This window comes from Chelonoidis abingdonii, chromosome 5 (assembly GCF_003597395.2).
Source record: "Chelonoidis abingdonii isolate Lonesome George chromosome 5, CheloAbing_2.0, whole genome shotgun sequence".
Taxonomy (NCBI): Eukaryota; Metazoa; Chordata; order Testudines; family Testudinidae; genus Chelonoidis; species Chelonoidis abingdonii.
The window spans coordinates 61,654,575-61,680,651 of NC_133773.1; the positions used below are offsets into that span (position 1 = coordinate 61,654,575).

A 26,077-nucleotide genomic window follows, 5' to 3' on the forward strand; every position below is an offset into this window, starting at 1 on the left:
AAAATCCCTAGAGTTAATTCTTATTAGAAAATAGCCCTGAATTGAGAGAAGAGCTGAGAGAACAGCTCAGAATATCTGGAGGACTACGGTTCGACAGCTGAGAGGAAATCTTTAAATAAAACTTTCCACGTCTATAGCGCCTTTCTCCTGAGAATCTCAAAACATTTGACAAACCTTAGGTCCTCCTTTGGGGCAGCAGTTGGCTTTAAGGAGCATCCTCCATGCTGTAGCTTTCAGAAGTTTAATTTTTTAGTGGACATCAAGTCTCTTCTGGCAGTCACAGCCTTTTACTTCATCAATGGAAATCCAACACAAATTATTCCACCATTACAAAAAAAGTAAATTATGTACAAAAAACCCCGCCTCCCACAAGATTATGAATTTAGCAGTCTGATTTAAACCCACTAGGACAAGGAAATTGGGAGTTAAGGCTACAGTGATGCTTTATGGAGGAATTCTGGTACATGAGCAGTCACACATATCACAGCCACACACTGATAGAGGATAAGGTGGAACATGGAATGTTCTGAGGACCGTCAGAAATAGGACTGTTCTCGCTATATTAATGCTGAAATTTCATTACAATGCAAGTTTAAATCAGATCCTTAATCTTACTGTAATGCATTTCCTTGTTTTTATTGGTGATGCCTCCATTACGAAGAATGCATGCAACAGGAAACAACAAAAGCATTTGCTTCTCTCGCTGTTTGAGATGAATTAAGTTTACATCCAGTTCATCTAGTATCTGTGGGATAGGACTATGAGCCTTGCGCATAGCTTCCCTTTAACCAGTTCAATGCTGTTTGGACTTCATGATTCGCAGTCACTGTATATGTATTAAAGAGAGAAACAACTTGTGTCACTATAATTTTCCAATGAAGTTTAGCTCACTATAATTTTCCAATGAAGTTTACTCAGTGCTAGTGGTGGGACAGTGTATTGTAATGATGATCTTGTGAACTGAAAATAAACACAGGTTATAGATTCCATAAAATGAACGTGTTTGTGATACCAGGCAGTGTGAGCGGAGCTGATTTGATTTATCTCTTCTGTTTCCAGGCAAAACCTGACAAATCATATTTCCTCCGGACACACCCACCCCAGCTTCTGTGCTATGGAAACCATATGGAATTCGTTTTTTAAAACCATTCTTATATAAGCCAAATCGTTTCCTTCCCCCACCCCCCTTCTGTTCATGTTGTTTACACGTAAACAATTTACTCTCAGGTATTTTTTCCAATAACCTGCTTTGTTTATTGTAACACAAAAAGATCTTTCTGTTACTTAGGATATGTCTACACTGCCAGTGAAGTTGTGATTGCAGCATGGCTAGGCATACCTGTGCTAACTTGGATTCTAGCTAGCATTGGTAACAGCAGTATTGAAGGCATAGTGGTGCAGAATTCAGCATAGGCTAGCAGCTCCCGAGTGTACTGTAATCTCCTGCCTTGTGTGCTGAAATCTATAACTTAATGCTGGATTAACAGGATTTTTTAAAATGTAATAATAGCTGTTTTACTTCATTTATTTGACTTTAATAACACACTTCCTCAAATGGAGTTGTTAAAATAGTTCTATGTATTTTTCTTTCCTCTGTTTATGTGACCCAGGAGGCACTGTCAGCAAAACATGTCTGTTTGGTAAGATTCAATAATAGAGCTGGGTGGGGAATCAGATTTCCCCCCCCCCCTTTTTTTTTTTTGCAAGATTTTGATTTCTACTCTAAAATGGAACACAACCAGGGCCAACTCAGGCTTTTTTGCTGTCCGAAGCGGCGAAGGGGGAAAAAAAAAAATCCCATGATTGGCGGCACTTCGGTGGCAGTTCAACCGTGCTGCTTCATTCCTCGGCGGCAATTCGGCACTGGGTCCTTCGCTCTGAGAGGGACTGAGGGACTTGCCGCCAAAGACCTGGATGTGCCACCTCTTCCCATTGGCCGCCCCAAGCACCTGCTTCTTTCAGTGGTGCCTGGGGCCGGCCCTGAACACAACAAGAACATTTAGAAATTTCCCACAAATGAAAACTCTGAAAAAATGTAGTTTTGGGAGAATCTAAGAATTTAGTTCTGATTTTGACATTTTATATTTAAAGTGTTTTTAATATAAAAACAATGAATTTTGTTTGAAAAAATTCTTTTAAAATGAAAAATTGAAATGGTCTGTTCCAAAAATGTTGAAATAGCTTTTTTAGCATGATCAAAAATGCTTCATTTAATTTTTTTCAAAACAAAATGTAGCTGAAATCACCGCATTTTTCAAAACATTTGGACTTCGATGAAAATGGAATTTTCCGCAAATTTTTTGAAAAAAAACAACAACAAAAAACCCTGACAAAAAGGATGACCACTTCTGTTCAAGAAGGCATTGAAAAGTTGGCTAAGATTCTTTGCATTGTAGAATTATTTAGCATTAAATTTTAAAAAACAGTTACATAATTAAAAAAAAAATTCTGCCTAAATGAGCCTGTCTTCCTGAATTTGGAACTAAATTTAAAAGAATCAGTCATAACACTTTGCATTTCAACAATACCCCTCAACTGGGCATCAGGGTGTTTTACAAATATTAAAAAAAACTCAGACCATCATTAAGGAATGCTTTAATGAAAGTGCCTAACTTCCTGTTGACTTCAGTGGGATGTAAGTACATGCTTATGTGTGCTTTCCTGAATAGGGATGTTTTCCTGACTTAGGACCTAAGTCATAACAACACTGTGAAGTAGCAACATCCCCAATTTATAGATGGGGAAACTGAGGTAATGAGTGGCCCAAAGACATCTTGGCCAAAATCACAGAGGAAATCTGGGGCCTAGCCAGGAAAGAACCCAGCTCTCCTGACATGGGGTTTGTCTACACTGCCCCACAGTTTGGACTACAGGGGTGTGCATAAGAGCGCATCAAAGTGCTGTGCTGTAACTTCCCCGTGTAGATTTGTGGCAATGAACTAAAACATTCCTAGTATAGTCCTTGTCAGACAGGACTACATTAATGTGAATTAGGAATATTTTCATTTGTGCTTGCAGCATCACATGGGGGAGTTACTGTGTAGCACTGTATTCACACACTCCCCAGGCTAAACTGTGGGGCAGGGTAGACATAGCCTCAGATTCTTGTTTTTTTAGTCACAAGACCATCCTAACTAGGATATAAATGGTAATAAAATATCAAATTGGTAGGTCAAGCTGATACTTCTGAAAATGAACACTTAAGAAAATGCCAAGAGTTGTAATTCAATAGCTATGTAATTTTGGAGAATAAAATTAATACTAGGGAATGTAATACCTTAAAAATGGTTTTTGCAGCAACACTTCCAGTATTGGTATTAGCAGGTGTTTAAGAAATTCTTGGTCTTATTCTATTTGTTAATTCAAATCCGGGAAAGCAAGGACCTATGATAAATCTAACATTTAGAGAAAGGGTGTGTAGTTATCATTACAATCCAGGGCTTCTCAGTTCTGATCCCTCCTTCTTTATCTGTCATCATGATGGACTCATACACAGGAAGGAACAGAGAAACAGGAGGGCTATTACATGCTTTTTCACAGTCTGATTGCTGATGGTTGCATCTTGGACCCAGAATCTAAGCTTTCACTTTTTAAAAGAGTAATTTCTCTTGTCTTTATAGTTGTAAAGGAAACTTCTTCAAATGCAAACAGATGCAGCAGTATCTGCAGACATCCTGGAACAACAGCTTTGAGAGAAATGTGAACTGCCTGAGTCGGCTCTGAAGCTAACGATGATGTATTGTCAATACAACTATTTCACTCATCAAGGCATGAAAGAAAGAGATCAACATATCAGGAAGATCTACATTATCTACTATAAATGGCTTCTCATTTGGTGAACGGAGGGTAGGCTGCAACTCTTTTCCCCGCCCCCGTCTGATCCCTGAGTGTGACTTGCTCATGGATCTGATCCTTTCCTTCTTGTGACCCATCTCCCGCCATCTAAGCTTTTCTATTTTCTTCTCTTGAAAATATTTTTCAGAGTCCAGATCACTTCCTGTCTCTACTGTCAATTTTCATCTTTTCATGCAGGATCAGATATATGAATTGAATGTAGAAGTTGAGTGCAGCAGAAACAAAGCTTAATCCTGCAAGGTTCTATATATTATTTTAACTAAAGTTTATGGAACCCCATTAGGGATGGAGTCTTACATGAGCCTAAACAAGAATGGGTTTGAAACACAATCCTAGTGGGAGGTTTGATTGTAAATTCCTCAGCTGGGGAGGCAGGATCACACAGAAACACTGCATTGGTGTGCATTTCAAGTCATTATGTAAATATTAACCAAACCACTTCTTCCTCCCCCCATATAACACACCATTTGCTCACCAGGCATGTGACCAATACAACTTATAGCACACAAGCTTTTAAAAATGCCTTTGAGACTAGTTGCTTGCACCCACATTATGATGAAGTAACCTTATCTTAGCTCATCATCTGCCATGATAATCTCCCTGGAATAGAGCTCTGGGAAAAGAAATCTCCAGGAGAATCTCTCCCTTTCTCCATGCCCCCGCCCCCCCAGCATCTTGTTTAGAAGCATGGAATTTGCTTCCCCACCAAAGAGTTTATAAACTCCACCCCAAAAGCTGCTGGATCCCCAGGAATCTGTGGAGGCTGAGAACACCCATGAGGAGGCCTTGTGTGGCCTCATGGGCTCCAGTAGCCTTTCCACAGCTGGTTTCTTGGCAGCTCTTTTCTACTGGAACTACCCCATGGCATTTGGAACTACTGACATGGCATCTGTGCGGAACTGTTTCTGCCTGTGTCATTGTTCATCATTATATATCTTAGAGAGATTAATTACTTCACTTACCACTGAAATGCAGCCACCTCTATGGTGGGAATGCAGGAGCATGACAAGAAGAGAAGAATAGGAGCAATTGAAGCCAATAGGAGAAAATTGAAGAATAAGAGCAATTTTAGATAGGCAGAACTGAATGGCCAGTTTATTCAGGATACCAGGGTTCATGCCCTTACCTTTGTGAAAAATGCCAAGAGAATTTTATTGTCTACCAAGCCATCAGGATTTTGATTTTTAAATCTAATCTGAATGAAAGCAACACAGTGTTTCCCTCCTCCCCTTAATACCATGTAGGAGATTAACTCAGTATTGACTTTGAAGGGAGAGTCTCACCTCCTGAAGCAACAAAACCATTTTTACTGCACTTCTGGCTTTATTTTAAGGTCTGTCAAGCTATTGATCTTGCAGGCTTGACCCTGCTTGGTTTGTGAGACTGGACGAACTCAGAGCCCAGTATAGTACGCTTGCTGCAGACAAACGAGTTATGTATTATCATCTCATAATAACGGATCTTGGTAACTAAATGCAAAACATAACAATTGTTTACACAAGCCAAAAAGTGTGATAGTAATTCTCAATCAAGTAGAGCCACCTAGTGGTAAAAGATAAGACTCAATATTTTTGTCTTACACTGACTGACCTTTCTTTTTGACAGCTCACAAACAATGGATTTTTGAACATGCTCATATTAATACCTTAGGAAACGGCAATTAAAATCTGATCAACTAATGAAATTCTGTTTCCTCCATCTCTCTCACACATAGGCTTTTTACTGTAGAGTTTTCGGTGGGTGCAAAGCTACAAGTAGACACTTTTTTTTTTTAAAGATAAAAGATCATTGAGGCATTTGTCTGAAGAAAAATCAAAGTCTATAATAACTAAATAAATCAGTCAATGTTAGAAGTAGACAAACTAAAAAAAGTAGATCACATTTTCAAATTACTAATGTTGATAGTGTTTCTTTGAGTAATACAATGGTAGAATTAAAAGTACCTTGTGAAGACATTTGATTCCTTTTCTTCTTCTTTTACAGTAGGTAAACATTCACCATCAGCTAAGGAGAGAAAAGATAACCACACCATTACCTTTGGTAATTCTTTCAGACATTTCAAAATTGTGTTCACTTTCAGAGTAGTGACTGCGAACCACAAAACTCCAGGGTATAGGTATAGTTCTTTTTATCTGTAATATTTGTACATTCATATGTTTCGTTTAATATAATTCTCAGCTATTTAAAAGTGTCCTGCCCTTGTGGCTGTAGTGGAAGACCTGGTAGCCTTTATGATATTTATTTCAGTTGTTTGTGTGCAGATGTATGTATACACATAGTAAGTGCCTTACCTCGTTCGCATGCATCTTTGCCATAAATTCAGACTACAACGGCTATGTGTTAGCTATGCACAGTACAACTGTTATTTCACAAGATTAGTACAGCCAGCAGTTTGAGGCATTTTTGTATGTGGTGCTGCTGCTGAAGAAATACATGAAATGTTTGCTGACTTCTAACAAAATTGTTAACATCTTTTTACAATAAATATTTCCCCATCTATTGTATTTAAAGCCATTGACATAGTATTGTTATGATTTAATGTTTGTATTGTGGTAGTGTCTGCAGACTAACAAGATCAAACGACCATCCTGCTAAACACTGTACAAACCTACAGGAAATGACAGGTGTTTACCAAAAGAGGCTATCATCTGAAAGACAAGATATAATAAGTGGATGAAGCAAACAAACATTCTGGGGCATGGGGCAAGGGATGGGCAACAAAAAGATTAGACTATGTGCAATTCTTAGCCAATATGGAGCAGTAATCACAAGGTGCCACCTGTGTAGCTGAGATCAGGTTGCAGTTAACGCTATGCATTAAGGAAAAGGTGAGTTTTGAGAACTGACTTGAAGGCAGCTTAGGTGACATTTGAGAATTTTGACTGCGAACTCTTCTCATGAACCAGGAACAGCCTGGGAGAAAGCACAGAGGTGCTTCAGGGAGAAGTGGATCACTGAGAAATTAATGGTGGAGGCTCACAGCTTGATAAGCAGTATTTCTGACAGATAAGGTGAAGCTAAATGGTGAAGGGCCTAAAAGGCAAAAAGAAGGAGCTTGTGTTTGATGCAGTAGAGGATAAGGAGCCAGTGGAAGGATGCAAAGGGGAGTGGATGTAGTCATAGTGATGAGCCAGAAAGATGATCCTGGCAGCAGTGTAATAAGTAAATAGTGATATGGGCTATGAGTAAACAGTGATTTCTCTTAGAATGGCACAATATGCAGCACTCTAGTGCAGACACACTGAATACTGAGAGAGCCAGATCTTTTAAAGAGACAATTTTTACCCCTAAAAAGCAATTTTTATTTAAAAATATAAATACAGTACATGTTTTTAATAAAAGCTTCTACTGAAAACTGAAACCTTTATGGTATTATATCTATAGTATCCCATCATTTGATAAAAATAAGCACCTAGCCAGCTTAAAATACCCCTGATATTTGCTTGTGCAACTGTTCTAGTATTGTAGGCTTAAGATCAGGACTAAAAATGTTTTAGGAAAAGTAGCAACACAAATATAAAATAGCTCTGTGGTATTTTTTCTATTCATGGAGGCTACCTCAGACAGAGAGAGAGAAATGATTGGAGGGTTACCAGTACCATTTTTGTTCATGCTATTCATCCATTTATCGAGCTCTTCCATTTCTATTTCCATAACAGAGGGTGTGTCTTCTTCAAAAATAGGACTTGATCCAGGAAACAAAAGATGGATGGTTAGACACCATGTTTCACTCAAATAGACATGTAACATAGCAGCATCATATCAATCTTGTATAATTCTGGGCCTTAATTGTCGGACACCAATGGTGCTCTAGTGAGTTTACTTTCTGAAAATGTGTCAGCTCAACAGGTAAGAAACAAATAATCATGGCCTGCAAATGGAATAAATGGGTATCTGAACTACACACTGTAGATAGAAAATTAGAAAATAAAGGGTCTGATCCTACCCTGTTGAAATCCATGGTGAAACTCCCATTGCTTCAATGGAAGCAAGATGGAGCCCCAAGTTAGAAATGCTATTTCAACCAGGAAGTTGGTTTCAGCAATGACCGAAAAAGAAAAGGTCATAACTATACTAACTACATGTTAGTAATTTTACTCTTTCCTTTACTGATCATTTTTAGAGACAGCCTCATGGTTGAAAGACTATTGCTAACTTAATTTTGTATTTTTAGCATGAATTAAAGCAGCGGTTCAGTGTCGTGACCCTGTTTTAATGGAGTCATCAGGGCTTACACCCTGCCAACCTGGGACTGAAGCCCTGGGCCTTCTGCTTTGCCCTTCCCCACACCCCCAAGGTGGTAGGGCTTGGGCATTGGGCCCCCCGATCCAGGGCGATGGGGCTCAGGCGGATTTAGGCTTTGGTCCCCACTCCTGGGGTTGTGTAGTAATTTTTGTTGTCAGAAGGGGGTCACAGGGCAATGAAGTTTGAGAACCCCTGAATTAAAGGGAGTCTTCCCTCTCCCAATCCATTTTAATAATTTTCACCACTTACCATGAGGAAGGATCTCAGTAAAATAAATAATAAGGTAACAACTATCAAATGGTTGAGAACTATTCTGCAGCCTGCTTGTTTTTATTGGACAAGAGATATTCAGTTCACACGAGCTCCAGAGAATCTGTACATGCCATGTAATAACGAGCAAGCAAATTTGAAAAATAATTGAACATGACATAAAGCTTATTCTGGGCAGAGAGAATTTATGGACAGAGCCAGGAAGCCTGTCCCTGTTACCGAAAGTATAGTTGTATCCTGCAGCATCTACATTTAGAGTAAGAGAACCAATGGTGGCTCGTGCCAAAACAAGTGGTGGGGCTGTAGACAGCAGACTGGATCAAAGGCCTCATGGCACGTATGTCATACTCCACCTGTGTGGCTGAAATAATCCCAACAGAAGCCTCTATTCCCTGCTAGGTGCGACCTCCCTCTGCTACCTGCAGTCTATGTGCTGAAGGATCAGAAGTCCTACAGTGGCAGCCAGATGTACTATAATCACCAGAGGAGCCTGCAAATGTTAGCAGGAGGTAATACACCCTACAATACATCAACCACAAAATACAACAGTGGTTATTATTTGGTGGGTCTTGGGGTCCTTTAGCCTCCTCTAGGGTTAATTAATGAGAAAGGGTAATAGTGTTGAAAGTGCAAAATATAAATTTCTCAAGACATGCAGGACATACAATAAGTTTAAAACCACAACAAGTCCCTAAAAATTAACATGGTCTACTTTAAGAAACAAGCTAGAACAATAAGCAGTATCTATAAATGTTACCTTTTGACATTTTCACTTCCCAGTTCATCTGAAATAAAATAAGTTAAAAATGTATAGTTAACTTGTCTTTAACTATCCATTTTCTCTTAATATGATATCCCAAATAGCTGGGAAAATTCTGAAGCAGGTTTATTTTAAAGACGGAACAGTTTTCAATATATAACTGGCTATCCTTTAGATTAAAACTAAAATGCTTTATACCTTTTCTTCCATTAACCAGGTACTCTGTAGTTTACATAGGTACTGACTGCTTTTAACCAGTAATGTTTTCTAATGTACTAAAAGAAGCTGACCACCAGCAACTCTTGCTGGTTATTAATTTACATGAGATGACTGGGGGGCACCAGCTACAAGGACAGGTGATCTCCCCACGTGGCTCCTCCCTGTCCCCAGTCAAGGGCCCCTCCCCACTGCACGTTACACGGGGGGGTGGGGGAGAGACACACGCTATCCTCCTGCTCTGCCCGCTTTCCCCCTGGCATATTCATCTGCTCGCCCTGGCAGCGAGGCCCCGGAGCCACTCCCAGATGCTGCCCAGTGCAGTACAGCAGCTGCCTGGCAGAGCCTGGCTGTGGCGGCAGCGGGCTGCTCCCCGCCTGGGCTTGGCTTCCGAGCCAGCAGCTGACCAAGTCAGAGCCCCTCTCTCCTCCCCCGCATGCTCTGCACATAGCAGTAGCTGGCTATGAGCGCCTGGCTGGGGAGGGGGCAGCGGCAGTCCGCTCTAGTCTCTGCCCAGGCTCGACTTCTGGGGACAGGAGCCGACTCTGAGCATCCCAGAGGGGTGGGACGGCTGCGCTGGCTGGGCCACTGTCCCCAGAAGCTGAGCCTGGGTCGGGGCAGCCAGGGACTCTCCCAGTCAGTCACTGCGCTGCACTGGGGCACCATCCCAGGCAGCGTGCCTGGAACAGTCTGTGGCCCCATCCCCTTCTCTCCCCACCCAAGCCGGCTGCTGGAGGGACACTTGACCCAGGCCCCTCCCACGAGTCACCTCGCCCTGTTTGGCTTGAGCAGAAATCACTAGCTGAGATAAACCTAAAATACAGCTCAGTGCAGTGGGAGCTAACTTTCAGAATGTGAACAGGAGACTGCAAACCCAGAGTTCCTTGAACCTAACAAGTTCCAGGAAGGAAAGTGACATCCTGAAAAAGTAACAACCGGTATAAAAATTGGTTTATTGCAAGCTTTGAGACAGACCATGTGTAGTGTACCTATTTATGAAGATTATAGGAGCTGCTTTCCACATTGGAGGAAAAGGTAAAGAAGCTTGAATGGTAGCTGAAATCTCGGAGTGCTAAATTATAGAGCCCAAAGGGAACAGTTGTCAGGGAAACTGGATAAGATGCCACACGAGATGGAAAATGAAAGAGGACTGAGGGTAGGGTGAGATATAAAGGAGTACTAGAAACCGTGGGAAGAACAGAAGGGAAATGTGCATATACAGATAGATGTAAATACCAGAGAGAGTGAGCAAGCAAGCAAGCAGTTAGGTGGTGTGGCATATAGCAGGCCCCTATACAGAGAACTAACCTCTTCTGCACAGGCTTCAAAATGCTTTAGGCATCCCAGCATGTAATAAAAAGAATAAAGGGCTGGATGTAATATCCACATTGTACAATTATTTTATGGTTCAAATCAGCTCATTTTAAATTCAGCCCAGCCAGAAGAGACCAAATCCTCCAATCTACTCCAGCGGATCTACCTTATCTCTCAGTTTGCCATGTCAGGAGCAGTGGATAGGCTGAGTAGAATGTCTACAAGACTAAGACACCCAGTGTATTGCTTCCAAGCAAAAGGAAAAAGTGAGCAGGAACATAGACGTCAACAGAGAGGTATGTTGATGAGGCTTCCCGGGATACTGCAGAATTGTCCCACCTCCGGTCAGACAGCCCCTACACTGTTGAGGAGGAAGAAAGGCCCAGGGAAGCAGAGCAGTCAGTGGGAGCAGTGGGAAACCTTCCCATAGTTGGGACCCTCCTTCCAGATGGTGCTGGGGTTGCCTCTCACACTGAGGTTACCTCCCCGGGGGAGGGAACTCCAGTTCCTAGGAAAAGGCAGGTGTTAGTAATGGGAGATTCGATCATTAGAAACGTAGATAGCTGGGTTTGTGATGACTGTTGTTGTTTGAGGATATCAGGAAAAGGGCGACAATACTAAACAGGAGCAATTTTTTAAAGGCTTGTACACAAATCTAGAAGTTCTCTAATAAATAAGAGTGAGTGAACTGAGTGCTATGTGATAAAAAGGCTATTGAAATATTAAAAAAAAAAAAAAAAAAAAAAAAAAAAAAAAAAAAAATATAAAAAAAAAAAAAAAAAAAAACAAAAAAAAAAAAAAAAACAAAAAAAAAAAAAAAAAAAAAAAAATAAAAAAAAAAAAAAAAACAAAAAAAAAAAAAAAAAAAAAAATAAAAAAAAAAAAAAAAAAAAACAAAAAAAAAAAACAAAAAAATTAAAAAAAAAAATTAAAAAAAAATAAAAAAAAAAAAAAAAAAATATAGGCATCACAGAAACCTGGTGGCACGATGAGAATCAATGGGGACACAATACATTTCTGGGTAGAATATATCGGAGGCAGAACAGGTTGTGCAGGGGGGAGTGCACACTATGTGAAAGGAAATGTAGATTCAAATGAAGTAAAAATCTTCAGCGATCCAACATGTTCCACAGCACTACAGGGCCACTTCATGTATACACCAAAAATAAGAAACCAGTAAAGAATGAAAAAAGCCACTGTGGCTTAACCATGTCAAGAGAAGCAGGTGGAAGATAAAAGCTCCTTTAAAAAGTGGAAGTCAATCCTAGTGGAGGCAAATAGAAAGACAATAAACACTGAATTAAGGCAGAGGTAATGAAGAAAGGCCAAAGAGATTTTGGTAAGCAACGGCTACCCAACTTCCATAGGTGGTAATAAAATAGTTTTTTAAGTACTCAGAGCAGAATGCCTGCTAAACAACCAGTGGGGCCTTGACGATCGAAATACCAAAAGAGCGCTTAAGACGATAAGTATTGTGGAAAAACTCCAATGGATTCTTTGCTTCCAGTCGTACAGCTAAGGATGTTAGGGCGGATTCAAACCTGGAGCTGGCCTTTGTAGGTACAAATTGAGGAACTGTCCAGATTGAAATTAGTCACTAGAGAAGGTTTTGGAAAGTTAATTGATATACTCACAATTAAAGGTCACGGGACTCGATGGCATTCAGCCCAAGAGTTCTGGAAAAGACTCGAATGTGAAGTTGCGGAACTATTAGCTTAAGGTTTGTAAACCTTGTCCTTTAAAATCAGCTTCTGTACCCAATGACTGAATTAGCTAATGTAACGCCAATATTATAAAAAGGGCTCTAGAGTTGATCCAGCAATTACAGACGGTAAGTCTAACGTCCGGTACCAGGCAAATTAGTCAAACAAAGTTTAAGAATAACAATGTCAGACCATAGAAAAAACTGTTGAGCATAGTCAACATGTTTCTGTAAAGGGAATCTGTCTGTGACTAATCTATTAGGTTCTTTGAGGGGCAACAACGTGGACACAGGAGGAGCAGGTGGAATTGTTGTACTTTAGATTTCAGAAATGTCTTTGAAAGGTCCCTATCACAAAGGCTCTTCGTAAAGTAAGTTCCTGGGATAAAGGGAGGTCCTTTCATGGGATTGAGAAATGTTAAAGACACGGACACAAGGGTAGGAATTAACGGTAAATTCTCGAAATGGGAGGGATAATTTGTGGTGTTTCCTCAGGGTCAGTCCTAGGCACCAATCCTATTCATTTATTCATAAATGATCTGCAGAAAGGGGTAAACAGTGAGGTGCAAAGTTTGCAGATGATACTAAACTACTCAGATTGTGAAGAACTTCATAAAGATCTACAAAACTAAGTGATTAGGCAACAAAATGGCCAAAGGAATTTAATGTGGATAATGTAGTAATTGCACATTGGGAAATAACCCAACTATACATACAATATGATGGGGCTAATTAGCTACAACGAGTCAGGAAAAGATCTTGGAGTCATCGTGGATATTCTCTGAAGATGTCCACTCAGTGGCAGAGGCGGTCAAAAAAGCAAACAGGGTGTTAGGATCATTAAAACGGGATAGAAAATAAGACTGAGAATATATTATTGCCCTATATAAATCCATGGTACGCCCACTTGAATACTTGTACAGATGTGGTTCCCTCACCTTCAAAAAGATATCTAGCACTAGAAAGTTCAGAAAAGGGCACGCTAGATATGGAGTAGGTGGGTTTGGAGAGGGTCCTCATATGAGGAAAGATTAAAGAGGCTAAGACTCTTCAGCTGGAAGAGGAGACTAAGGGGATGATATCACTAAGAGCGTTATGTAAACACAACCTCCGTAGTGATTTGAGAAAGTGGATAAGGAAGGAGTTATTTCTACTATTCCCATTATCATACCAAGAAACTAAGGGGCTCACCAAATGCAAATTAGCATAGGACGCCGAGGTTTTAAACAAATAAGGAAGTTCTTCATCAGCAATCACAACCTGGGAACTCTTGCCTGAGGAGGTTGTGAAGGTAGTATAGCGCACTATAACGAGTTTAAAAGAAAACTGGATAATTTCATGTGGTTTAAGTCCATAAATGGCTGTTAGCCAGGCTGGGTAAGGATGTGTCCCTATGCCTCTGGTTCGTAAGAGGGAGATGCTGGCAGGAGAGAGATCACTTGATCATTGCCTGTTAGGTTCACTCCCTCTGGGGCACCTGGCATTGGCCACTGTCAGTAGACAGATACTGGGCTAGATGGACCTTTGGTCTGACCCGGTACGGCCGTTCTTATGTTCTTACTTTCTATGGCGCTGGTGGGTGCCCGTGCCCCACCCCCTTTCCCGGCTATGACTCCACTGCATCCCTGCCCCTGAACCTGCCCCCATTCCAACCCCATCCCCAAAGTCCCTGCCATAACTCCACCCTCTCCCTGCCCCTATTGGATCCCTTCCCCAAATCCTGGCCCCACCTCTTCCCCCAGCATGCCTTGTTCCCTCCTTCCTGCCCTGTGAATCAGCTGTTTTGTGGCACAAGTGCTGGGAGGGAGGGGGGAGAAGCAGGGGACAGCAGTGCAGAGATAGTGGTGAGCTGGAGCAGGGGGGCGAGGCAGGGCCACAGGGAGCTGCCGGTGGGTGCTGAGCACTCACCAATTTTTTTCCATAGGTGCTCCAGCCTTGGAGCACCCACGAAGTCAGCGCCTATGAGCAGGAACCCAGAATTGTGCGCTAGCAATCTTTAAGATCAGATTTCCAGTGGGCCTCTGAAAATGGACCCATATATTTACATGAACAGCTCCCACACATATGAACAACCAGGCAGAAGCTTCGTTACCCATTTGGTGTATGTCAGTGATGTACCCAATACTAATGAAGGGGCATTTTCAGAGGCACACTGAAAGGTTGGCCCTAAGGTTTGATTTATGGTTTAATATTTGTAGGCTGACATACTTTTAACAGCACAAAATATTCCAAAATATATCAGTACACCTCCTTCAAAAGTTCCTACATCACTCTATATCTTTAAGGCCCTTCCTCTGTTCAGTTCCTGTTGTTTCACACAGCGGAGTTATGGAGGTAGGGTGTATGTACCTTCCTGAAATTGCATCTTATTGCAGAATACAGTTATCCTGATCACATTATTCTTAAGCAGTTTAGGCTGATCTGAACAAGTGGTTTCATAACAGCCATCGCACTACAAGGTCTCTGTGAAATCTTCCCTTGAAGTGCTAAGATAAATTCACTCTTATCAAGATTTTGCTTTTATTTTCAGGTAGTTTCTCCCTGTCAGTAATGAAAGAAGTAAATGTTCATTAGAGAAGTACCCTCAACAGTGAATTAGTAAGCATAAGAACAGAACAAGAAAAAAACATGCATGGTCAAATAGTTCTCTCTTTTCCCTTAAATTTTACCAGAGGGTTAAGATGACAGAGGATCTTATTATAGCCCATAGTTGTTATGGATGTGAGAGATAAGCAGAGGGTGCTAAGAAGCAGAACTATACCAATTTACATGGGATACACTGTACATACTGTGCTAAGATTTAATGAGGAAAACAAAACTCTAGGGTTTCATAACACATTGCATTTCTGCATATGAAAATTCAAGTATCATTAGACAGAGAAATACATCATAAACGTTGCATTCCATTTCCTGAAATCCTTTCCTGTTGATGTTCAATATTTTCTATAAAGATCCTTCTAAAATTTGAGAAGTCCTAAAATTTACCTTGCTTAGACTTTTTCCTTTTATGACGTATCACAAAGAAAACGATCAGCAGAATTAGTAGGACTAGTATCACCACAGGAATGCCAAACATTAAGGCAGGCTGTACAGCTGCTGTTTCTGGGGTTTTGTCATTATTCATACTATTTAACTCAGTACTTGCATTATTTCCTGTTTCAACATCTATCTCAATCTCTGTTGGTTTGATGGCAGGTTTCAGATCACGGTCACCTGCAGTTGTAAAATATACTGCAGATGTCTCTGGTGTAGGTGTTACTGCGACATTCAATGGGGGTGAACCATCTCCTGAAGCTTCTTCATTTGCAGTGCCTGCCAAATACATGTAAACATCTTAACGTTTTCACTTTTTAATTGGATAACCAAAATAGATAGAGTGTCAAAGGATATGGTTTTAAAATTTCCTCTCCATTTCTCCTGTACCCCTCCTGTTTTGTTTTTTTTAAACCACACTTGAATGTCTGCAGACTGACTGACCACAGTGATGGACACGTTATACATAACCACATCACCCTTGCCAATTTGTCAAGAAAATGTATGATCTGGACAAAATTCTGCTAGCTTGCTCTTCTTATAAACAGCAACACGTGTAACCTCATTCCCAGACAACCACACCAACCCACTTGCTCTTGCAGAATATACATTTTCTCACACACCACGCAACCACACCACACTGGCAGCCAGAATGGGGCGGGAATAGGTCTGGCTCAGGAGAAGGCAAAGCTCATAGAAACTGCTGACTTTCACTCATCCTCCCCGTGGACTCTGCACTGGAGGAGCCAAGCATATGGAGAATTTAGTAGACAACTGCTGTTCCTCCACCTCCAATGAGGCAGTGAGTAGAGCTCCTCCTACAGCCAGGCAGTATAGCACAAATAGCAGCTAAAGAGTTGGCTACCCTCATTTCAAATCTAATAGGGGTGGAGTCTTTGTTTGTTGAAGCAATGGGGCTACAGTTGATAACACTGATCACTGTGATGTGGGAAAACTTTCTACCTGCATGGGGTGAGCAGGATTATTCAAGGCTTCCTCAGATTTTATTAACCGTTGTGGTGTTTATCACTCAAACAACTTGAACAAGTTGTGGGCCCTATTGTGAGGCAAAACCTCCTGTTGATGTCAATGGAAGCTTTTGCCTGAGTGAAAGGTGCAGGAATGAGTCCTTTGTACATTTCCATGTATCAAGTCTTAAATAACTCTCAGCCTAAAATGAGCTGAAGTTGTGACTGCTCAGTGTTGTCTGCTATTTTAGACAGTGCCCTGTGTTCTGTGGCTTTCATTGTACTGAATCTATGTCTGGCTGTTTTAACAACATATTGGATTCGATTCTGTGATGTGCTAAACATCTTCCTGCAAGGTGCTGATCCTCCTCAGTTTCCATTTAAATGAGAACTAAAGATTCTCAGCCCCATGCTGGAAGCACTTAGGACCTTCACTGGACTGGGACCAACAGTATTTTACACGTTAATTGCTTTGTAAGCACATAAATCCTCATCACAACCCTGTGAGAGGAGCAATTATATCAATTCTACAAATGAGGAAATAAAGGGAAATAAGTGAAGTTGCTTGCCCAGGGGGGACACAGTGAGTCAGTGAAAAAAACGGAATTAGAACTCGAGATCCCTATCTCATGCTTAAGCCACTGGACCACAATTTCTTTTCCTTACTGCTAGATCTTTGGAAGGAGATAAGTGTGTCTTGAGGCTGTATCCTAGGGAACAAGATTTTAAATTATTAAAATAATTTGAGTTTATTGCATTAAGTTATTGTAGCGATGATTTATCTAGGTATTTATGCTGTACTCATCATCTGAGCGCCTGTCATTTTATCCTTTACTAAAAATCATCACCACAACATGTTTAATATTAAAAATAAGTTATCAGACTACTTCAAAACATAGCAACAACTTTTAACTGATCTCCTTTAAAGCACTTTACAAAACATTAATTAGTAAAATGTAACTTTATTTACTATTTCCAATCTTCATTCAACAGCAAAACAGAATCTCTGCCTCTTTGGTTGGTAATAGCCTACATGTGACCTCTTACATGCATCTTCTTATTTTTGCATGCATTGATAATCCATGCAAAAATGGGTTCTGCTTAAATCCTATCAAGAGGAGCCACTGGCACAGGAGTTACTCTACTGCACTTCTATTCCTTGCAACTTGGTTCTTCCTGATTCTTCTTCCCAGAAATTGTTTCTAGTCACCATCAGTGTTTGCAGCAATTCTATTTGACAGTTATCATCATCTAGTCATGATGGGCCAACGCACCAGTATAGACATGTGTGTTGCAGACGCCTGCATGGCTAACCATAATACTGACATAACAGATAAACCAACTCAGTGTCACAGAACCATTTATCCACATTTGCTTAATTATCCCTCCTCTGATCATTCTTCTCTTGAAATCTGTCAGCTTCCTCTCCTTAACATACTGATAGCAACAAGCCCACTGCTAAAAATAGTACAAATGGGGAAAGCGGGGGCGGGGAGAGGATAGTTTAGGTTTGTTATTTCAGGAGCAAAGAATTTATAAAAGCTTTTCAAATGTCTGAAGCATGATGTACACTTGAAAGCAAGAACAAATAGTAACATCTCATTAACCACAATCCTAAACTTTCAGCTGGAATATAGTTTGCATATGATGTCCCAGAGAGACTGTTCCAATGTCTCTTCTGTTCTTTGCCATGTTCAAGCTATAAAGCAGATTTCAGATAACTTGTCTCTCTATTAAATAAAAATTCTCCTTTCCAGTCTCCAGCCAAAGATAATTTCAGATAACAGAGAGTGACCTTGTTAACGTATATTTGTTCACTTCCCATAATTCTAGAGACAAAACAGCATCTATCCTCACTTTCTTTTTCCTAAGTGATTCAATTTGGGAGAATTAAATACATCCTTCAGCAGTCCAGTAGCCAGTTATACAGTGCTACTTCCAGCATATTGTTGTTACCTCCTGTGTTTTAACTGCTGCATTTAGAAATTATGTTTTAACTGCTGCCAAAATTTAAAGCATGACTGAGGTCCAGAGCTGACGAGAGTAGGGGGAAGCCGGTACAAATTACTGGGGCATAGCGGTCCGGAAGGGGGCCCGGAGCCCGGCTTCCCCGGCCCTGTTTAGCCAGTCCGTCCTTGCTGAGGGGCCTGAAAAAATATTTTCACTGGGGCCTGAACCGGCTCTCGCCAACCCTGCTGAGGTTTCAAGTGATAGATGTTGACCAGTGAGGTCATCACAGTCGTCATCATACAGTCACTGCATAGTGTAACATAGCTCCACCGAGTGGGAGGAGGAGTTACAGATCAGAGTTGAAATGTGCTGGTGGCACTAAGCATGGGAGCTATCACAGAACATGCCTTCATTTTTTGGGACTCAAATTAATGCTATTAGTCCTTTTCTTTGGGCCAGATTCTGACATCCTGACTCACAGTGAAGAGCACCTTAATCCACAAATAGCAATGTGACTCCTCATAGAATACAATATTACAGAGCATGAGTAATAGTATCAGGATTGGGCCCTTTATAATCGATTAAGATTTAGCAGCTGCTCAAAAGTTGCTTTAAATTTCACAATAGGGCTTTTATCGCAACTGGTTGTGCTAGCGAATGAAGTTGTTCATTCAAATTTTGAAAAGGAGAAGCAGTATCGTTTGCAGATATGTACACTACAGCATGCAGTCTTGCTTGGCATCTTCTCCTCTTTAAAGCTGCTGGTGAGAAACTGGTGAATCTTGCTTGACTCTCTCTCATCACTGGCCGTACAGACTAGATCACATTTCTCTACACAACAAAAGCAAGAATGATATTTTTGTTGCAACATCTGAACAGAATGCTTGCTGCATTTCCTGCTCTGAGTGGTTGGCCTTCTTGATGAAGTAGGCAGGTAAACAAGACTTCTTTTTAATTTGAAGGGGATAACAAAGCAAAAGCATGTAATCAGCTTCCTCTTTCTAAAGAATATAAATACATCCTATTATAAAATTGCCAGAGCAGACCTAGATTTTTTTGATAAAACAAGTCCCTGGAGGGGAATGTTTTAAAATTACAGCTTTGTATCTAAGCACAAAATAAAAGGGAAAAAAAAGATTTCAATTGATGGAATAATCAGTTTTTCTTTTAAAGGGAATTTTGGTTTCTCCAAACTTTGCTATAAAATACAAATAGTCCATGTGAAAAAACCCTCAATTTAGGGCTGAAAAAACCCAGAGTTAAAATACTATATATCCTGAAAAAAACATTTATGTAAACTGGAGTGCCCCATAACTGTGTTTGTTAATATCCCCTGTGACAAAGTTCCTCCTCTACCTTGGTGGGTCCTGCGCTTATTGGCAGATTTTCTCACCTCAGTGATCTTCCCCACAGTCTGGATCAACTCCTCCTGTGTCTGATCAGGAGTTGGGAGGTTTGGGGGGAACCCGGGCCCACCCTCTACTCTGGGTTCCAGCCCAGGGCCCTGTGGACTGCAACTGTCTATAGCGCCTCTTGTAACAGCTGCATGACAGCTGCAACTCCCTGGGCTACTTCCCCATGGCCTCCTCCAAACACCTTCTTTTTCCTCACCACAGGACCTTCCTCCGAGTGTCTGATAATGCTTGTACTCCTTAGTCCTCCAGCAGCACATCCTCTTACTTTCAGCTACTTGTGCCTCTTGCTCCTAACTCCTCTCACACACTTCCTCTCCTCTGGCTCCTCCCCCACCTGACTGGAGTGAGCTTCTTTTTAAACCCAAGTGCCGTGATTAGCCTGCCTTGATTGGCTGCAGGTGTTCTAATCAGCCTGTCTGCCTTAATTGGTTCTAGCAGGTTCCTGATTACTCTAGTGCAGCCCCTGCTCTGGTCACTCAGGGAACAGAAAACTACTCATCCAGTGACCAGTATATTTGCCCTCTACCAGACTCCTGCACCCTACTAGCCTGGGTCTGTCACCCCTATACTCATAACATCCTTTTAAAAATTTCTCCAGGTGGCATTATTTATGGAGCACAGGCAGGATTTTTGTTTTCCATTGGACTTTTTAACTAGCAAACACTGTTGGGGGAAGAGGGGGGCAGTTTGCCTCGGTGTTTCTTTCTACCTAATAACTTTTCTCTACATCATGTCAACTCTCTTTTATCTGATTACATTTAACTGTTGATCTAGGGAGTGTTGCTCCTTGAAATGGGCAAGGCTTGCCCAGGTAACATGTTGAAACATGCCTCAAATATGATATGTAGGAATCCGTAAAACAACTGAAGACCAGCTTGATTAATAGATATGCTGTCCTGAAGGGGTAAAACAGCCACATGTTTGTGAGGGTAAATCAATAGAAAAGATCCTGTAGAAAATGGGTGCTTACAAAAAGTCTTGTCCAGATAGATGTGAATCAGGAGGGAAATATACTTAAGTTTATTTCTAGATGATGGAACAACTTCATCCCTGGTATAGACAGTTTAACTCACATTTCTACTGCCAGTCCTGCAAATTCAGACCAGCATCTAGGAGTCAAGCTGGGATCATTCATCATCAACAGTAATCAAGGTTCTTCAGACCAAATTATGCATTTAGTTACATCTGTTTAACCTTACTGTCTCAGTTTTGCCTTCTGTGACATCTTGTGCAATTCCATTGCATTCACAAATTTGTGATGTGAATCTTCTCACCTTAAGGTATCACTCAAGACGACCTCTGTGTTTAAGACCAAATAAGCTGAAGCCTTTATCACCAGCAATCATAAGATACCTTCACGAACACGGCACACGGGTCACTGACTGGAATTTGATGTATAATTTAACTGATGTGTAAGAAGGATTCTCTTTCTCTGTAAAAGCAGCAGAGAATCCTGTGGCACCTTATAGACTAACAGACGTTTTGGAGCATGAGCTTTCGTGAGTGAAATACCCACTTTGTCGATCATGTAGTGGAAATTCTAGGGGCAGGTATATAATATGCTAGCAGCAAGCTAGAGATAACGAGAGTTAGTTCAATCAGGGAGGATGAGGCCCTGTTCTGCAGCTGAGGTGTGAAAACCAGAGAGGAGGAAAATGGTTCTGTAGTTGCCAAAGCTCATTCACAGTCTTTGTTCATTCCTGAGCTGATGGTCAAATGCAGATGAACTGGAGTCCTCAGCAGTTTCTCTTTGAGGTTGGTCCGAAAGTTTTTTTCTGCAGGATGGCACCTTAGGTCTGCTATAGTGTTGGCCGGGAGGTTGAAAGTGCTCTCCTACAGGTTTATTTGTATATTGCCTTTCCTAATGTTGATTTTGTGTCCATTTATCCTTTTCCGTAGAGACTGTCCAGTTTGGCCGATGTACATAGCAGAGGGGCATTTGCTGGCATATGATGGGGCGTATATTAAATTGGTGGACGTGCAGGTCGAATGAACCATTGATTGGTGGGCTGATCTGGTTAGGTCCTGTGATGGTGTCGCTGGTGTAGCTATGTGGCAGAGTTGGCATCGAGGTTTGTTGCATGAGATTGGTTCCTGAGGTAGAGTTACTATTGTGTTGGTGTGCAGTTGCTGGTTGAGAATACGTTTCAGGTGGCAAAGGTATGTCTGTGGGCGAGGATTTGGTCTGCCACTCAAGGCTGTGAAAAGTGGGGATCATTGTCCGGAGGGTTGTAGATCCCTGATAATGCATTGGAGGGGTTTGCTGTGGGGCTGTATGTGATGGCCAGTGAGTCCTGTTGGTTTCTTCTTGGTTTGTCTTCAGTAGGAGGCTTCTGGTACACGTCTGTGCTCTGTTGATCTGTTTCCTTATTTCCTCTGCGGGTATTGTAGTTTTGAGATGCTTGGTGGAAGATTTTGTAGGTGTAGGTCTCTGTCTGAGGGGTTAGAGCAGGATGCGGTTGTACCTCAGTGCATTGGCTGTAACAAATGGAGCGTGTGATCTGCCCGGGACGGGAAGCTGAGGCATGAAGGTAGCATAGCGGTCGGTAGGTTTCGATTATAGGGTGGTGTTATATGTTCCATTCCACTTATTGCACCATGTGTCTAGAAAGTGGACCTCCCGTGTAGATTTGGTCAAGGCTGAGGTTGATGGTGGGGTGGAAGCTGTTTGATCGTGGTGGAATTTTTTCTAAGAGTCTCCTTTTCATGGGTTCCCAAGATGATGAAGATGTCATCAATGTAGCGTAGGTAGAGAAGGGGCATGAGTGGACGAGAGCTGAGGAAGCGTTGTTCAGTTCAGCCATATAAAAGTATTGCATATTGTGGGGCCATTGTGCCCATAGCAGTGCCTGAATCTGAGATATTATATTGTCATCAAATTTGAAATAGTTGTGTGTGCAGTATAAAGCACAGAGCTCAGCAGCCAGGGTTGGCTGTGGGCATCATCCAGGTAACTGTTTCCTCACAGCTTATTCCATCTTGTGTATGGGATGTTTTGTGTAGAGAGCCTCATCATGGTGCGCTAGGCATGGTGTTTTCTGGGGAGGTCACCACTCTGCATTTGGTAGTTTCCTCAAGGAAATCAAGTGGTATATGTCACGGAGATAAGCTGGGAGTGCTCGAGTGCATAGGGTCATGAGTAGAAGTCCATACCAGACAGCCCTTCAGTGAGAGTGCCAATGCCCGAGATGATGGGGCATCCAGGATTTCCGGGTTTGTGGATCTTGGGTAGTAGATAGAATAAGCCTGGTCGGGGCTCTGAGGGTATGTTGATTTGTTCCGGTGTTAGTCTCTTTCTCTGAGATGCCTCTCTAGTGCAGGAGTAAACAGCAGTAACAACTTGTTTGTGAATCAAATGGGAATATCTGGCTGAATACACACACAGAGTTAATCTGTTGCATAAAAAGGTACTATTTTTACATGGCCACTTTTCAGAGAGTCGCACTTTGATGCATCTTTAAAAAGAGATGATGCAGCAATGTAGCAGTTGCTGCACCAGGCCAGACAGAAGGATCCTAGAAAACCCTCATCTCTTGCTTTATCAGTTTGCTAGAAAATTAACATGCACATTTTTGGTCTCATGAGAGGAAGACAACTTCATAGTGACGAAAAGGAAATCTGATTTTACTTCCATTTTCAGCAATTATACTAAGCTTCTTCCTAGATTGTAAACAAAAACTTTTTCCATTTTAAAATTCATTAATTTAAAGAAAAGAGATCAAGAACAAGAATCCCTCAGTGGTCCTAGCTAAGACCTAAGAGGTCTTTTCAGCAAACTATAGGGTGTCTGTAAATGCTGTTTGTACAATCTACAGCACATTTGGCTCTTGAACTGAGAAGTCCTCTTGAATTATGGCTAAAGGTGATAATAGCATGGGCGTACACAGCACAAATTCTATCACCTCTTAGCTCTTGACATTCTCTGCATGAAGCACTATTGAATACTATTATCTCTATGGCTGAACAAGGTTCTTGTGGCAAAGCTCCGTAAATGAGGAAGCCTTTTCTGTAACTTCCAAAATGTTCATTCAACATAGTACAAAGGGACATGGAACATTCCAGGGAATACCAGCACAGCTTTTACAACTTTTATCTGCATTATAAAGCTGGCTGTGGTGAGATGGTTGGTTACAATACAGTTTTCCTCAGAGATTGTTACAGCTTTGTCTTCTTTTAGCTGTAATTCAACTTGTGGGATTTTGACTTTGCAAGACTCTAATATACTTTGGAAATGTTATTTATAACATAATCCTATCCACACTGGAAGACCTAATTGTGCTTTCACCATCTTTAAGGCATACTGTGTTCTAAATAGTCCCCAAACACATAGGTGAGACCTTAGAGAGACTGCCTGAGAGCTCTGGTCCTTCATTATTACTAGACCAAATTTAGAAAGATTTCTTCTGCATAGTTTCCCTGATAATTATGGTCAGGGACTTTTTTCTAATAACTTGGGTTATAACCATCCTTAGCATGATTGTAACACAATTTTATTCCATCTACACAGACAAGACCGAGCCATGTTATAATTCAGTCATAGCACTTGTGTATATAGACATTACCCTTAACCACGGTAAGGTTTGTAGTATAGACAGGGACTATTGCCCAGACTTACAGCATGGCTATAATTCTTTTTTTTTTAAATCCATTTTCACCATGGTCATTAAAACCATAATAAAAGTGCAGTAGCAATAACAGAGTGACTATCCTTTCTCCCCATTTTGTGCAGAACTGTTACGTGATACAGCAATTTGAGAGCAGCTAATAATACCACTGTATATTAAAGGATTTCAACAGTGGTTTGTTTCACACCCAAAGGCACATAAGTAAAAACAATTTGTAAGTTTTCTTTAAAACAGCTACCAACATTGTTCAGTTACTGCCTCTGTGTCTTATGCAAAATACAAATGAAACAATTGTACATGTAATAGTTTAATGATTTTTTGTTCATAATTTAACTATTCAAGCCTGCAATACATAATATTTTTAAACAGTATGAATCATCCCTAGATTATTATTTTGCTTAACAAAAGTTGTTCATTATGGCTGTTGGAAATATTCAACTGAAAACTTTAAATGTACTGTAATCAGAGTAAATTTTTTTCTCCATTAAATGCTGTTAAGGACATGACTTTTACAGACAAACTACACCAAATGGTGGAAATCATAACAGAAAATAATGATGGATGTTAACCAAATCCCTGTATCTAAAAACACCTGAGATTTAAGGATGTTTGGATCCAAATGTTGCAGGTGAAGCTGATCTCTATTAAACAACACACACACACACACACACAAAAGTAGCAAAGTTAAATAAAGCTAAAACAAACAGTGCAAGTTTTCATAAACCTCCTACAGAGAGATCAGGTTTTAAGGGTGTTACCCTCTAACAGAGTTCTGTCGCTGTAGGCATAAAACATGTCTGCATAGTTCTACTTCAGAATGTGAGAGACACTTTATTACTTACCATATCTGGCAGATCCTGCCGCGAGAAACAGGACAAAAAACAGCATGAAGTTTTGTTTCTGTATGATACATTTTTTGTGATTAGGCATGATTCTCAATTTTAGTTTCTCCCTGTTTTGCAGGAACAAGTACGTTTCCTGTTTCCTGCTCATGTGTATGTGAGTTAAATTTCTTAAGAAGATGTGCTGTATTTGATTGCTTTTAGGAAGTGATGTAATTCAGTTTGGGCCTGTCAGACAAGCAAGGATTGCAAAAGAGAAGAAAAAAATTGCTCTCCAAGCTCTGATTTAACTGAATCACCTATGTAATTGGCCACTCTTAGCCCTTGTCTACACTGCGATTTTAGGTCGAATTTAGCAGCGTTACATCGATTTAACCCTGCACCCGTCCACATGACAAAGCCATTTTTTTCGACTTAAATGGCTCTTAAAATTGATTTCTGTACTCTTCCCCTGACAAGGGGATTAGTGGTGAAATCGACCTTGCTGGGTCGAATTTGGGTAGAGTGGAGTAGTGTGGTTGCAATTCGACGGTATTGGCCTCCAGGAGCTATCCCAGAGTGCTCCATTGTGACTGCTCTGGACAGCACTCTCAACTCAGATGCACTGACCAGGTAGACAGGAAAATGCCCGCAGACTTTTGAATCTCATTTCCTGTTTGGCCAGCGTGGAAATCTGCAGGTGAGTTCAGATCTCATCAGCAAAGGTGACCATGATGGAGTCCCAGAATCGCAAAAGACCTTCAGCATGGACTGAACGGGAAGTATGGGATCTGATTGTTGTATGGGGAGACGAATCCATGCTATCAGAACTCTGTTCCAAAAGATGAAATGCCCAAACATTTGAAAAAATCTCCAAGGGCATGAAGGACAGAGGCTATAACA

At 41.0% G+C, this 26,077-nt stretch overlaps 1 protein-coding gene across 1 annotated transcript; it reads right to left on the reverse strand.

Moving 5' to 3' along the window:
• Positions 1-611: 611 nt before the first annotated feature.
• TMEM154 (transmembrane protein 154) lies at positions 612-26,077 on the reverse strand. Its single transcript, XM_032771277.2, has 6 exons — positions 25,196-26,077; positions 15,348-15,674; positions 9,128-9,155; positions 7,455-7,540; positions 5,799-5,859; positions 612-826 (listed from the first exon to the last, which is right to left on the reverse strand). Exons 1-6 carry the CDS (start codon positions 25,344-25,346, stop codon positions 811-813), a joined length of 669 nt encoding a protein of 222 aa, XP_032627168.1. The 5' UTR covers positions 25,347-26,077; the 3' UTR covers positions 612-810.